The sequence below is a fragment of the Geospiza fortis genome, unplaced genomic scaffold (assembly GCF_000277835.1).
Source record: "Geospiza fortis unplaced genomic scaffold, GeoFor_1.0 scaffold506, whole genome shotgun sequence".
NCBI lineage: Eukaryota > Metazoa > Chordata > Aves > Passeriformes > Thraupidae > Geospiza > Geospiza fortis.
The window spans coordinates 198,954-214,874 of NW_005054493.1; the positions used below are offsets into that span (position 1 = coordinate 198,954).

General features: G+C 47.5%; 1 protein-coding gene across 1 annotated transcript in view; it reads left to right on the forward strand.

The window, feature by feature from the left end:
* RASAL2 (RAS protein activator like 2) overlaps window positions 1-14,069 on the forward strand; it is a 54,014-nt gene extending 39,945 nt beyond the window's left edge. The window contains 5 exon segments of the mRNA XM_005428605.2: window positions 6-154; window positions 3,505-3,639; window positions 4,683-4,885; window positions 5,321-5,408; window positions 9,225-14,069. Of these exon segments, the coding sequence (XP_005428662.1) occupies window positions 6-154; window positions 3,505-3,639; window positions 4,683-4,885; window positions 5,321-5,408; window positions 9,225-9,377 (728 nt within the window). The 3' untranslated portion in view covers window positions 9,378-14,069.
* Window positions 14,070-15,921: the final 1,852 nt, after the last annotated feature.

The following is a 15,921-nucleotide window of genomic DNA, read 5'->3' on the forward strand; positions in this document are numbered from 1 at the left end:
CTCCCTACGCAGCACCGGCAGCGTCTCCGGGGCCTCGGGGGCCCTGGGCACGGAGCCCGTGCAGAACGGGAACCGCTCCCGGCACCAGTCCTCGTCCTCCAGGGAAAGCCCAGTGCCCAAGGTGCGGGCCATTCAGCGGCAGCAAACGCAGCAGGTAAGGAAGTCCTGCCTCCAGGCCTCTGCTTTGGTGCTCAGCCCATTGCTCCTTGGTCTCCAAAGCTTTCTTGACCTCTAAGCTGAATCAAGAGTAGCAGCACTTGCACCACTGGCCAGTAACAAGTGTAAGGAATAATCATGCTTGTCACCCTCACAAGCTTGGCAAGCCACCTCATCTGTGCCACTGGGATGCTTTTGTACTAAATCTAAAGGAAAAAAAACAACTGTTTTCCATTTACTAAGGTAGCAGCAAACCTGCTGAAAGAAACAGAGCTGGAAAATTTCCCTAATACCCAGGGAAAAAAACCAGGAGCAGCTTTGTAGTGGTAGTTCAGATCGCCACGTGAGACTGTGTTTGCCCTGTGGTGCTAATTTAAAAGCAGAGCTGCCTCAAAACAGGGAAATGAACAAAGATAAAACATCACAGAATAACTGCTGCCAAAATAACAAATAAGCACAGTTGTCTAAAGTGTGGAGAAATCCATATTTCACTGTGATGAAGCAATCTCTTGCTGTTCCTCAGAAAAGTGCTGCTTTTTCATTAATCATCCCAATCTATGAATAATGCAAATTTTTTTGTGGAAAGGAGTGCTTATATCTACCAACTCCTAATGCACATTATCATTTGCTCATAGGCAACTATAAATCAAGGTTTTCCTGTCAAAAAGCCAACATTCCTTTAGCTTTAAAAAAAATAATAACAATCCTGTTGTGATTTGCTGTGTATGGAAATATTTTCCTACATTAGTTTAATTTTACAGAGGAAGTGAGTATTTCAATGCCACAGTGAAGGTAGAAAACATGATCTCCAGGTCAGAGCTCTTGCAGGGGGAAGGCTTTGGGCTGTGAGGTGAAGGTGACAGAACAACCTCTGCTGTGCCCAAGGTTTTCTTTGTGTTCCCTGACAGTGGAGCTTTTTTGGCAAACTCCTGAATGTTACAGGAAGACCTGGGTGATGCCTGGGAACCCAGGCGCAATCAGGGCTTCAAAACTACTTTGATACCTCAAGTTCATTGAAGTATGAGACCAGAAACACTGAATCTCAAGCCAAAGCTTAGTTTGCCAAGTTAGTAATACCCGAAGAAGTAATTGTTTGTTATTTGAAGTGTGTGTGTGTGTTTGTGTCTCCCTGCAGTGTGTGTTTTACAGTGGGGCATAGGGGCATGGCTAGGTGAAGGGTTTTTTGTGGAATGCAACCAGACCTTGTGTGGTTCTGGTAGTACATTTTAGGCCAGTAATAAGGATAAATATGAAGGGGATGTGCATCCACTTGTTTTCTCACTGTACTTTCTGTACTAACTGTTTCCACTGGATTCATTAGAGTACTTGCTCCTGCTTTATTCAGAGAAATCAATTTGTTCTCTCCTTCCCCACACCCATGAACAACATCTTGAATGGTGCCAAATCGAGTGGCCAACATTTTTTTCAAGGCAAATTCCATTGCGTTCTTTTAATTGCAAATCTTTTTGTGGAATTCTGTTCTTGTTTAAAAAAGAGAAAGAGAAAAGAGAAGTTGGGCATGTTCTTTCTGGGCATGTTCTTTCTAGGCATGTTTTGTGGGCGTTATAATTATTTGACTCTGTTCTCTACAAGTCCCATTTGTTTCTGAATATAGAGCTGGGCCCTTTGTTTGCTGGGAGAGGTCACTTTTTGCCTTCCATTTCCATTTAGGAGGTAGGTGGGAACAGAAATGTCAGTGTGTTCCTCTGGAAGAGGCAAAGAGGGGAATTAATACATGATCCTAGCAGGCTAATTCTTTTTTTTGCCCTTTATTTGAGAATATATTGTAACCCATTAACATGTGTGATTTGCCATCCCCTTGGTCTTGACAGCTTCCACAATTTGGCTGCTGGAAATATTCTGTCCTATACTTGGAAGCTTGTTTGGCCAGGTTTGCTGCTGCCCAGCAGTCTGGTGCAGGGCTGGGAATGTACTTTATAGTCACCTTTCTGCTGTCTGAGTCCCCTGGAGCTCCAGTGACTGGTGACAGTGTTCATCCATCCTGTTCCTGATTTCTCTAGCCATTCACAGCCACGCATGGGCCATGGTCTCCCTTGCTCTGGCTGCCTGACAGCAAATGCCATCAAAAAAATCTGAATTAATGAGCTTTGCCAGGCTGCCACACCACACCTAAGGGGCTGTTAACTTTCTTGTTGTGAAAACTTCCTTCTATGCAGAAAGCCTTTGCCTAAATCCAGGGATTTTTGCCTAATTCCTATGCCTTTTCTTTGCCTTTACACTTCTGCTGAGGCTTCTTCCCATGCTGGAGTGTCCATGGCTGCTCAGGACAGCTGAGCTGTGGGAGCAGATGCAGCACCAGCCCTGTCTTCCTGAGCAGGAGAAACACAGCAGGAGGGTGACATGATCCCTGACTCCTAAAGAAGCTCTTCCTCCCCCATGGAGAGCTCCTGGCTGAGGCTGGGACTGGAGAAGCTCCACCCAGGGAGCACAGTGCACTTGGGTGCTCCACTGAGCCAGGCAGGGAGCTGAAGAGCTGCCTGAGCACAAAAGGAAGCTGCAGTTGGGGAGAAGTTGATCTGTTGCATTTCTCAAAAACATAAGACAATGTTGCTCTTTCAGGAGTAATTATGCTAATTCCTGCACTTATAAACTTGTCTTTGTCCATGAAAATTGCTTGGAATTTGTAGCAAGCCATGTTTTCCCCAGCCAGGCAGAGAGTTTCTTGTCTCTTTTCTTGGCTCCCTTTTTGGATTCCCTTGAAGAGAAGAGAGAGAACCTCCAAAGAGTTTGGACATTTCTGCCAGTCAGCACAGCTGGCCCTGCCAGGGCAGCTATGCTGCAATGGACCATCCAGACCTGGCAGGCACTCCTGGGATCATGTCACACCTCCCTGCCACATCAAGTCCTGCCAGGCTGTGCAGTCCCAGGCTCCACTGCAGTCTGTCCCAGCCTGGCCGAGGAAGCTGCTCCTAGTGCTCCTCAGCACTCCAGGGAAACCAACCTGTCTCACCTGAGCATGCTGTCAGCAGAGCTCTGTCACGGTGTGCTCTCTGTGCAAGAGGTGGCAGGGTGAGAAAGCCTTGCTGACAGTGTGGCAAAGGGAAGAGGTGGATGTGAACAGGATTGGGAAACAAGAACTTTTTCAGAGAGTAACTCACTTGGAGAGGAAGAAAAATTTCTAAAGTGGATTGGTTTTAGAGGGATTCAGGTAGGTGCTGTAGGTCTAAAGTCAAGGGAGGATGGAGTATCCCTGCATGGGATCTTCTGGGGATCCTTTGAGGCTGCCAGATCCATGGGTACCTTTCTCCTCCAGCTGAGCTGGATGTCAGAGCTGGTTAGTGTGCAGTTTCTCTGGTGGATGCCAACACCCAGGTGTCTCTGCCCCAGGTGCAGTCACCGGTGGACTCGGCCACGCTGTCCCCGGTGGAGAGGACGGCGGCGTGGGTGTTCAACAACGGCCAGTACGAGGACACCAAGAAGGACACGACTCAGAGCCTGGATGAAGTCAAGCATGCTGAGAAGGTAGATTTGATTCTGAATGCTGTGCACCCCACAGTAATTTCAGAGGGACTTTCAGGCCCTGCTGTCACAGCATCACACATTCTCAGTCAGGTTAGATTAGTTACAGTGATCACTCTGTAAATAAAGTAAATCAGGACTGTTAACCCCACTGAGCATGGCTTAGGACATGCACAGGGACTGCAGGGCTGCAGCTCAGCTTTCATCAGTAGCAGCAATCAGATTTTGTCTTGGGCTTCTCCTGAGGCAAATGCCTGTCAGCCAGGTACTGCAAGGTTTCTGAGCTGCACAGAAATCTGCATGATCTGTTTTTGAAAGTGTGTGTTTTTTCAGGAGTAGATCCTATTTTTCCAAATACAGTCACAGCCATTTGTTGCTGTGGGGATGGAGTTGTTGTGTAAGAAGTCTGGTATTTTGAGAGGCAGGGAGTGAGGAGAACATTTAGTGGACAAAGAAGCAGAAACATAGGATTGTTAGGAAAGGGGAATGAACCCAAAACAAAGCAATATATTGAGATTCATGGGACTATTGCAGAAACGATTGCCCAGAGGGACAAGAAGAGCAAAAGCTCAGCCAAGTAAGGCTCTGGTTTGCAGTGACTGGTTTGCTCCGACTTGCCCTGATTGATTAGGTCCTGAAGAGTGAGTTATTTGGGTCCTACGTAGGTCTGGGTCTTTAAGTTTGGGCAGCCTAGGCCATTTCTGCAATTAGCAGATCCATTTCCAGATGTTAGCAGCATCTGCCTGAGAACTGCTAGAGTCTGGAGTAAGGCAGGATGTGACCAGTCAGGGCTGAGGAGCCGTGTCAGAGCCCTCTGACTGCTGGAATTGTGCTGCAGAGTGATACCCCAGAGCGTGGGAGCAGCTGGATGTTCCTTCTCTATGGTCACCCCTATGTTTGCTTCTCACTTCCTTTACTTCAATCAGCTTATTTTTCACAAAAAAAAAGCCCAACACTCCCCTAAAGAGCAGCAGAGCATTATAAGGATCTGATCTCTCCTTTTTTCTCCTTCGCCCCTGATTCCCTGGTGCCTCCCTGGCACCCAGTACGAGCAGGAGATCGCCAAGCTGAAGGAGCGCCTGCGCGTGTCCAGCCGCCGGCTGGAGGAGTACGAGCGGCGGCTCCTGGTGCAGGAGCAGCAGATGCAGAAGCTGCTCACAGACTACAAATCTCGACTGGAAGACAGTGAGGACAGGCTGCGCAGGCAGCAGGAGGAGAAGGACAGCCAGATGAAAAGTATCATCAGCAGGTGAGGCTTTGGGAAGCTCAAACTGGGTTTTCCAAACGAGACAAGCAGCTCCCCTGTGCAGCTCCATCCTCAGAGCTGAAGAAATGGGGATGCAGTATGGAAACTTGCCTGAGATTGTCAGGAAGGTAAAGGAAAACATTTAGGAATTTTTACCTTAGGTCTCTGAGTCTAAGTCTTTATTTTTGTTGTTGTTTGGAATCTGTACATGAAATCAGTTTTTCAGAGCAGTGGCATTTTTGGCAATGTCCATTCTGCAAATAACAAGGCTGGGCAGCTGGGAGTGTCATATGGAGAGATAAGCTTTCCTGAGAGCAGCAGAATTCTTCTCTTGGAGAGCCAGGAGAAGCAGAGAAGTCAAACCAACAGGCCAGAGTACATGAAACACTTGGGAATAATATTAAACTGTCCTAATTTGTCCCTCTCTTTGCTCATCAGACTCATGGCTGTTGAAGAGGAGCTGAAAAAGGATCATGCTGAGATGCAAGCAGTCATTGATGCAAAGCAGAAAATCATTGATGCACAGGTAGGTAAAGAGCTCAGGATCTCCTAGGAGCTGTGTGTAGAACCTGTTCTTGGCCCCTCTCTCCTGCCCCAGCACTGTTCTCTACCTTCCAAGCCATATCAGCCCTCAGTCTGACACAGGTCTCTTATTGCCTCTGGGAGACAACTTTGGGCTTTATTTAATTCTGTCTGACCTGGGCTTTGAGGCAGCCTGGCAACAAATCCCAGGACTGATCACATCTCCAAAACCTTTGCTGCTTTGTGAGATCCCAAGGGAGTAAAGGATTAGCAGTGCATTGTGTAGGTGTTGTTCCAAGTGTGGGCCTGGGACCTGTGGGAAAGCTGTGCCTCACCCCAGCATAGTTTAGCTGCCATGTGCATGCATCTCAGCTGTGCCAGCAACAGCATGGCTTTGGACAGTGGAGTCCAGGAAAGAGAATGCTGCACCAGAGCATTGTCCTGGGAATGTCACGTGTGGCATTTCACCCACTGGCCGTCCCCGGCAGTCCTGGGGAAATGCCCATTTCCCACAAACCTGCAGCTCCCACCTCAGCCACCCTGGGCAGCTGTGGGGAGGGGAACCCAGTGGGAAGTGCATGTGGGTGTATCCTGTGGGGTCATTCCAGCTTTTCCTCTGTGTGTGTGCCGATCCCACAAGAGAACCTGGGAGTGGTTTGTATCTGCCTGCCGTGTTTACATTTGTGGTATTTGCATTTAGAGGGTCTCTTTCCTGCTTCTGGGCTTTTCAGTAGTTCCATATGGAAACTTTCTTTAATCATTTTTTCAGGAATAAACTAATTTATTCCCTACACAAAGAGTGATGGTGGGAGTCTCAGCTGAACATGGTTAAACTTGGCACTGGGGTATTAGAAATACTTGAATTCCTGTAAAACTGGAGGGAAAATATAAAGCAGCAAGGAGCTGTGGTTTTTGGAGATAGGTACAGTCACGGCATCTCGCTGTTACAGACATGGAATGGCAGCTCATCCAGGAGGCAGCCTAGATTCTGAAATGGGTGGATGCATTTTTCATCTGCCTCAAGACGGTGGAAGGGCACTGGGCAAACATGCAAAGTGATTTTTGGAGGGGAGAGATTGTGACTGAGTAAGAAACTTGCCTGTGTTACCTGTGTATGCCAGGAGGCTCTCAGCCTTGGTGTTGGTTATGGGCTAGCAAGGTGGAGCATGGACCATTGTGATCCCAGTGTCACCAGCTGGCAGAGGGGACCTTTTTCAGCACCTGTGAGACCTTCAGACCCTCAGGGCTGGATGGAAGGGTGTAGTCCTCAGTCACACTTCATCAAGTGATGCAGCGTTTATCACCTGTGGTGGAAACCAGTGAAAAAACAGGAGCAAAACAGCAACATTAATGATTTCTCTTTTTCTTGGTCGAGCAAGGTCACTGGCAAACCTCAACTGCTTCACTGTCAGGCAGTGCATGGGGGAAGTGCAGTTGTCACTGTCCTTCCTCGAGTACCTGAGCAGAGGAGGAAAGTGGTGAAAGATTCAGAGCAGACTCACCAGGGGAGCCCAGGTGTCTGCTGGGTTCTGTAGCAATCCCTTGAAGTCCTGCTTGGAAGATGTTATTTAGTCTGATTCCTTCCGTGGCTAGAAAAGGAAAGGTGGTTTTTTTGTGTGAGATTTCATCATGTGAGGCTGGAACCTGGCTCATCACACCTGGCTGAAGAGTTAAAGGCTGCCAGGAGCAGCAGTGACCTGGGATCCTGTGCTTAGGGACACCAGCCTGGGATGGTCTGAGGGGTGCAGGGCAGCTCCCAGCACTGCCCCCATGCACACAGACACGAGCTGCTGTCCTGGCTCTGGAGCCTGAGCAGGGATAGGTCTGGCCAGAGGCTCTCCTCGGAGCGGCGCAGCTGCAAAGAGAACTGGCCCGGTTGCTATTGCAAGTGACATCTCCGCTGTGTTAAATTACAGGTCATAAATGGGGATGAGATAATTCCAACAGGCAAGTAAACCCAATCAGTTCTCTAGCTGAGCAGTACCCAGTCCTGGCCCAGCACACTGACCTCCTACCCATTCCAGCTCCTCCTTCTCCCTGTGCCCTGAGCGTGTTAGAGACGTGCCTGGTAGATCCAATTTTCCTTTCAGTAAGAAGATGCCTCTACTCACCAAGCTTGTGCTTTTAAGATTGATTTTTCCAAGTGTGGATTTCCAGCTGTTTTGCAGACTGGCTCAGTGAGTGCTCAGCAGTGTCTGAAAACACCCAGCCCTTCATTCTCAACTCTTTGGAAAGATTTTTTAGAAAATTTTCAGGAAAAGTTTCAGAAGGAAAATTTTCATTTTAAATTGTATGTTCCAGGTGAAATACAGTCGGAGGAGTAGGAGCTTTGCCTGGCTGAGGAGCACATTCCTTCTCAGGCAGTTGTGTTCTGCAGGGCTCATTTCAGTCTGGGAGGAGAGGCCTGTAACTCCTCAGCTCCGTGTTCTCCCTCCTCCCATCAGCTGGATTGGGATGAGGGCTAAGACAGGCCTTGTGCCTTGTGCCTCTTCCTCCTCTGTTGGCTTTACACAGAACTCAGCATCTTCAGGGCTGTAACAGAAGCAGGACTTAAATTCTGTTTTGTTTTTGCACCCGAGCACTCAGCCCTGTGGGGGAGAAAAGCAAACATTGCTGATTAGTGCTGTAGCATGCACTGATGTGCTGGGATCCGAATCCCAAGGGGCTGTGGTGGCACGTGAGCCTCCTGAGCAGTGTGTCTGAACTGTTCCTTAATGTTTATGCCTTCTGTGCATCATTCTTCCCTCCATTTTGTTTCTCCATGGGCTGTACTGGAAAGAGTTCCAAGTGCAACTTGTTTTGGTTGAGCAACTTAGACATTTTCACTTCTCAAAGAACAAAAGCCAATTGGCTGGTGGCATGGAGAGCACGGTTACCTTCCTGCTATCTCTAGCACTGCTTTCTGCAGCTGCATTATTATTATTTTTTTGGAGAAAGATGGAAATTGTCATCTCTGATTACACCAACAACTCCTTGGCTTGCCCCTCTGGTGCTGTATCCCAGTGTTAGCAGGCTGGGTCTGGTGATGGGTTATGTCAATTTAGCAGCACACATCCCTGAGCTGTCTGCTCCAAGTGGAGGCTGGCACGTTCTGTGCAAGGACAATCAACCAGGCACGTGCATTCAAGGAGCCCGGGAGCCCCCTGAGCTGGAATGGGTTTAGGAGCAGCGTGTTCCATGTTTGTTCTTTGTGTTCTGTCGATGGCATCTCCCCTCCACCCACAGTGCCCTCTCCCCCTCACCTCCAGTAACCCTCAGTGTTAGCTTTGGCTGCTGCTTCTCTGTGTTGCTGTTGCACTGTCACTGCAGGCTGCCATTTTCTGCTTTTTTTTTATTATTGTTTATTTATTTATTTATTTATTTCAAGCATCCCATGAGTTTACTCTGAGCACACTCCATCCAAAGCACAGAGACAATGGTCGGCAGATACCACTTGCACTTTTCTCTGCCAGATGAAACCCCCCCACCACTTTTATTTTCTGCTGCCTGTTTCTGTTTCTAACTGACTTCTAAAATGTAATATGGAAATTGGCTACCATTGTTATTAACACCGACCCCCTCCCACTCCCCTGTGGCAAAACCCTGCCTGGCTGGGTGGAGCCTCCACACCCGGATCAATTCCCCGCTGTAACTCGGATTCGTCGCACAAAAAGCCCCGGAGGGCCGGAGCGGCCGCAGAGGAGCCCGTGGCACCCCGAAAACAGAAAGAGGCAGACAGCCCATCTGGGCAGGGAGCGCTGGCCCAGCTGCCTCTGCCAGAGCCCAGGCTGCTCCCAGCCAGGGCGGGCGGCAGCTCTGACGCTGTGGGGTGTCTTTGCAGGAGAAGCGGATCGTGTTCCTGGACTCGGCCAACACGCGGCTGATGAGTGCCCTGACGCAGGTAAAGGAGCGCTACACCATGCACGTCCGGAATGGCAACCCTCCCAAGCTTTCCATCACGGAGAATGGTGAATTTAAGAACAGCAGTTTCTAATTCTGCAGGTGCTGCCAACCACCTCCGTGGAAGAGCAAGACGGAGCAGAGCCAAGACCCCTCACCGTCACTGATTGTTGCACATAGTTCTTCTGTAAAAGGAAAATTGTATTGTTTGAAGATTGTATTGTTTGAAGATTGTTCTAAAATTGTTTTAGAGTTGTATTTTAAAATTGTATTTTAAATTGTTTTAAGATAGTATTGTACATTCAATAAAATTGAAAAAGCAACTCTGAAGGGTGGGCTTTAATTCCCCACTCAGGGCCAGGAGAACCAGGCTCCCGAGAATAAGTCCTTGTGGATCACTGTGTAAATAGAGGGAGCTCTTGGGTTGTGTACAGAAAATGCCAATGTAATATACCAAAAGGAAGTGAATACTGTAGATTTTTTAATTATTGCTATTTTTTTTATTATTATTATGTTGTTGTTGTTGTTGTTATTGTTGATGTTGTTGTTTTTCTCTTGTTGAAAGCACTGCAGTCCTGGGAGGAGGAAAAGGGGGGTGTGTGTGCGTGTGTGTTGTGGGTGAGAGACGTGAGCAGCGGGTGACCCGAGGCAGCAACTGGCTGATCAAAGGACGTGAATGGAGTGAAATGAATTCCATAGGAAAACTCACCAGCTGGGTTTATTCCCCTCTTCCCCAGCTGGTCTTTAGCTGAATGCAAACTTGATAGCAAATGTTTTAGCAAGAGAACTGGCTCTTGCTGTGTCCTGTACCTACTTCCGATAGGACTCTGTCATAAAACAGCCTTTCTGAAGAAGGTACAAAGTGGGAGCAGCAAGCTGGATTCCTGGAATTTGCACAGTCAGGCTTCCTGTCAGACAGAGGGAATCTGCAGGATTTTGTGGTAGGATTCTTTCTTTTGTAGCCCAGTTCTGATGCAGTTTTATATTTTCTTCTGTTTGGAGGATTTACAGACCTGTAAATACTTTTTTAACGATTTCTAGCCAATCTCTACTGTACACCCCCTGCAGAGGCACCCTGAATTCCCTCTCTGCTCTCCATCAGGAACAGACAGGTTAATCCTCTTGGGAAAGGGCTAACCAAAGGGTGCCCATGCCCAGCACAGGAAATTCCATATGCAAAAGTCCCTTTTTCTAGAGGATTTCTGTATTTTAATGCTTGCTTATTTTCACTATTTCAGCCACTTGCTTAGCCAGTGTGGTTCCAATGAAAGGTGCTTTCTGCACCTTTGTTTAAAGATCTTCCATTTCTGCTGAAATTTTTCTTTCTCTGGATAATTTAAAGGGATTTTTTTTTTGAGTTCTGTACACTGCAGTTCTTTTCAGGAGTTTTGACTAAGTTTTTGTCTACACTTTCAGTTGTGTTTCATAGAAGCATGATTCCAGACTGTGTGTGAATGGGATATTGCTCCAAAGTGACCTTCTCCTGGGAGACAGTGACATTCACAACCTGTAACAGATGAACACTAAATGGCTTGGTATTGTCAATTCTCATGATTTCATCAAGTGCCACAATAGTTAATCTGAGAGAGGGTTTGGGTTTTTTTTAAATCTCAGATTCTGGAGTCAAGTGTGAATTTTTACTTCCAGCTTTTGCTGTGCATTTCTAGCCCTCAAACCCTCACAGTAAATGAAAGTATTGAAGCATTGATTGAAATTGCTAATTACAGAAACATACCGATAACAGCAAGTGTGATTAACCAATCTCACATGATGTGGAAATTGGAAAATTTTACTTCAATTTGAGACAAAACCTTGAGAGGGTGCCTCAGTGTGGGATTGTCTCACGAAAAATCCAGGAGCATCTAAGCCAGTTCCCTGCACAGGAATTATTGGCAATACCAAGACCCAAAGCTGGTGTCTGTTGCAAAGTTTGCCTGGTTTTTGGAAATGAATTCATCGCAGCCCTGTGGCTGATGCAGGAGGTGGCAGAGCAGTGTGTGCGCTCTGGTGTCACAATGCTCAAGCTACCATCACCACCCCCGTGTGTTCTGTGCATCAGTGCAGAGACCCTCTGCTGTAGGATGTGTGTGCATCAATCCTAGCCAGGCCTTCTGGAGCACAGCAGTGAGCTGGCATTTGGGATTAATGCTCGGCTCTTTGGGATCAGAGCTGCTCTGGCTGCTTGGCCAGGACTCTGTGCTGGTGGCACTGACACACCTGGGGTTGTGCTCTGCATTGGCTCAGCAGTGGTTACTTTTCCATACTTTCCAAACCGTCTTCCAGCTCTAGATCCTTGCTGACCTCTGATATTTTATTCCTCAAACTGTGCCTTTGAGTTTCTCCTTTCTCCCTTCAGGCATCGCAGCCGTATCAACTTCTCCAGTTTGTGTTGAGCTGTCACGTGAGGGCCTCTTTTACACAAACCCTTTTTGTGGGCTCTTTTGTGGGATCTGCATGTCCCTGTAGCCATGAACTGTAATTGCACAGCTGTAGCATGGGGGAACGTGTTCCCATCCCTTTTGGGATGGGCATGTGAACTTCTCCCTTGTGGCACAGTGCAGGTGATGTGGGTGTGCTGTGAGCGAGGTGTGAGCGAGCGCCCGTGGGGCTGCACGGACAGAACAAGGCAGGAGCAGATGTGTTGTTCTAGGAGAGTTATTCCAGCATTATTTTGGGAAACACCTTTCTCCAGAGCTCCCCAGTGCTCTGGTAATGTCAGGGGCTGCTGGCTGACCTGTGTGGTTTGATGCTGAGGTGTCCACTTTGGTGTCTGCAATAGGGGTAGTATTTCAGCCTGGATTTTTAGAGGGGAAATAATCCCTGCCCCAGTATTGGTGAGGTCTTTGGTAGTGCATCATTCCAATACTGTACCTTCTCCTGTGTGTTTCTCAAGCTTGTAGAATGCTTGTAGGAAGAAGCAGTGGCTCTCTGAGAGCCTGACCCCTCTCTGTGGTCTCGGAGCTCGTTGCTAGGTTGGTTGTTTCTCTGCTTTTCCAGTTTCTCCCCTCAGGTGCCAGGCGTGCTCCTCCAGCTCTGCCACCAAGGGCAGAAGGTTGCAGAGTCAGTGCTGCTAGACTGGAATTGATCTGCTGCAGCAAAACACTGCTCCTGAGTCCTGCAGGCAGCTGTCTCTCCTAGTTTCTTACCAAGCAGCCTTCCAGAAAACTTTCAGCCGCCTCAAGCTGACAATATGTGAAAATGCCAGTTTCCATTTTGTCCAGACTGATAAAATCCGTGCTCTGTTCAGGAGCAGGAGCCCTGCCTGGGCCTGATCACGTTTGGGTTTAGACTCGTGGCCAGTGGGCTCTAGAGGGAGTAAATGGTGCAACATGTGATGGGGAGCTGGCTTTGTGTTCACACTCTGAGCAAAGGCTGATGGCTGTGTCTAATGCTGTGCAAGGAGCTGCTGTTCTCACTGAGGAACAGATGAAGTGGTGCAGGAAAAATTGGATAGCCTGGAGGAGAAATGCTCATGTTCCTCAGACTGAACAGGAAAGTCATCCCATCTTGGTGTCTCAGTCCGTGCTGGCCATGTTGGTACCATTCTAGGAGGGTTCTCTCCAAACCCCAAAGCCACTTGGGCTTCTTGAGTGCTCAGGAAAAGCCTGAGGCCAGCACAGCAGGGCAGGGAGATGGAGCAGCCTCTTGTGTGTGGCCTCTTGGCAGGTTATGTGTGGTGTCTGCAGCATGTGAGGTGAGCAGGGACAGGCTCTGAGAGGACAGAGGGAGCACAGCCTAGGCAGCATCCTGTAAATCCCTGTTCTTTGCAACTCTAGGAATTCAGGCCTTTTTTTTAGGGGAAATAGGTTTCACATCTAGGAATTACCAACTGTTACTTCCCTGGTGTATCCAAAATGGGCAGCTTTTTACAAAAGCACAGATCCATAACAGCTACACATTTTGCCACATTCCTCTCCAGTGGCATAACTCAGGCAGGGAATCTGCAGGAGCATGGAAAGGGATGTGTGTATTTTCTAGTTAGAGAATATGAGGTGTATCCACTAATAAATTATTTATTCATCTAGTAAATCATCAAAGAAATGGGGTTTATTTTGCATTCATGTAATTGCTTTGGTTTGCCTGTGAGTTTTTCCCCCATGATATATTCATTTCATGTTCTGATGCTTGCATAAACCCCCCAGCTTTTAACTTAGAAGTCCATGAATTTTACAGCCATGTCCATGGAATGTGTCAGCAATACTTACTTGTGTGGATGAATTCTTCTTGTGTTCTGCAAAAATGTCTGTGTTGTTCCTGGAGAACAATTCCTGTCCCAGTTGAACCATGATGTGCATTTCCATCAGTGGTGGGCATGGTCTGCCAGACGAAAAAGGGTTAAATTTAGGGTGATGTTTTTAAATGTTTCCTTCTCCACAGTAAGTTAACCCCCAGGAGAGTGAGCATGTCCTCACAGATCATGCCTGCCAGGAATCCTACCTGCAAAAATAGATTTTTCTGTCTCAAGGGCCTTAATAAGAGTGTTACTACACAGAACTGTTCTACAGTGATAGCTCTAAATAATTTATTTTTTATTTCAACAAAGTACACCTTTAAAAAGGAATAAACTTGTTTTTCAAGCCGTATTTTTATGCTTGTAGCACTGGACTGTTTGGTCTCTGAGATCCATTTCTGCATTTCATTGCCTGGGTTTGTTCTAAAGAAGATTTATTTTTGTTCTGTGAATAATTTTTGAAGGTTCTTGTAATATGTACAGATATAGATACATTTGAGGACTTTTATTGATATTCCTACAAAGAATACAAATAAACTTTAACTTTAAACAGTTTGGACTCTGTAAACTTACACTGATTTTAAGTCTCCCTCTTTCCTGTGTTTGGGTTGTGTTTGTGTAAATGCAGGGGGTGGAGAGGAAGGAATTCCCACTGGGACAAAATGGTTGGGACAGAGCAGCTCCTGCCTGGAACAGCCTCAGCAAACCAGGGGCTGAGGGGAACAAGATCAATTCCTGCCTCCTGAGGTTGGGAAATGTCTGGCATTGTGGAGTGAGAGAGCGACAAGCTGTGGAGACAGGGGGAACTGCTCTCTGCTTCCTTTAGCTGTGGGGTTTTTCACTGAGTGCTGAAAAGAGAGTTCTGTGTATTAATTACTGTGGTTATTCCCCTCACACCAAACAGTGAATGTGATCAGCCCGGTTTTCCTGTTCAGACCATTCCTAAATTACACATTCTCACACAGCAGCCCGAAGCTGCAGAGTTGGAGGCATGAACATGCAGAGGGATATTATTTACAGGTTCACATCAAATGCTGGATTCTAAGATATTTACATTGATTCTTCATACGTGTATAGTGAATGGGAAAACCTTCCACAGTGAACTTACTGAGTGTAAAATCCATACTTAAGGGGGTGTTTTGGCAAAGTCTCTCTATTTCACAGAGTTATTCTTTCTCCATAGTTTTGAAGCCTGCAAGATGCAAAAGGCAGACTGTGCCTTGGGGCTGGCTCTGCCCTGTGTGCTCTGCTCCAGCCTCTGCATGGCATTGGGATAATACAGCAATAAAACTGGGGCAACTCTGGGCTTTTCTGTCCCAAACCCAGGTGTTCTATCCTGCAGAGTGCTTTGGATTCCACTTTACTCCACTGTGTAAAACTGTATGTGAATGTACAAATTCTTTTCCCGTTTCCAGCCACTCTGGACAGAGCACACAGGGCTCTGGAGCCTGTCCTGCCACTCTTGCAGTTCCCTTGGGAAATTCCTTGGGAGAAGCTTGCCTCCAAGAGTCCTCCTGCCCAAAGGATGCAAGTGTACAACCTTGACTGATTTCCAAGGATGTGTGCTGCTGCTTTACATCGAACAGCAGCTGCTGCTTAGATCCATTAGCAGATGGAATAACAATTTGCTTACTCTGAGATATGAGTGTCAGGAGAAGAGAGTGCTTGGTCTTGCTAGGACCCATCTCACATTGCTGCCCTTCACCTTTCTCCTGGTCCCACAGATTAAATATCCTCATGTCTCCAGAAGATGTATTAAATTCCTGCTTTTTGCTGTAGGGGTAGATCAAATATCCTGGTTGTAGGCATGAGACCTGGCTACCTGTCTGTTCTTCCTGCAGCCAGCACTAATTCCTTGTCCTTACTCAGCTCCATCCTGCTGATGTGATTGGAAATGTGAGTTCTGTGGACCTGAGCCCACTTTTCAAGACCCTCCTTAGCCCAGCTCAGAAGCAAAGCAGCCTGGGCTGAAATGGAAGGAGATATTACTAATACTGCAGATGCCATGGTGGCTGCCAGGAGCAGGGTATTTGGGATGGATGGTCCCAGCACTGGGGAGTTCACAGCAAGCAGCAGTGGTTATCCCAGAGATCAGAAATCCTGGGAGAAAAGAACGATTTATTGTCAATAGTGGCTTTTCAAGTGCCTTTCAAAACTACTAAAATGACCTCATCAGCTGGTGGCTGCTGGGCCCCTGACTGCAGACTGCAGCCACTGCACTCCCAGAGGAGCTGGGTGGGTCCCAGCCAGGGTTGGTGTCCTGTCAGCAGCTCTGGTGGGAGCACAGCTGCTGCCCTGCCCTCAGCCCAGGCCAGGAATGGCTGCAATGCTGCGGGGCAGGAATGAGCTGCTTTGGCAGATTTGTCCTTGGGGAGCAGCTCAGATTGTCCTTGGGTCAAAAATACAC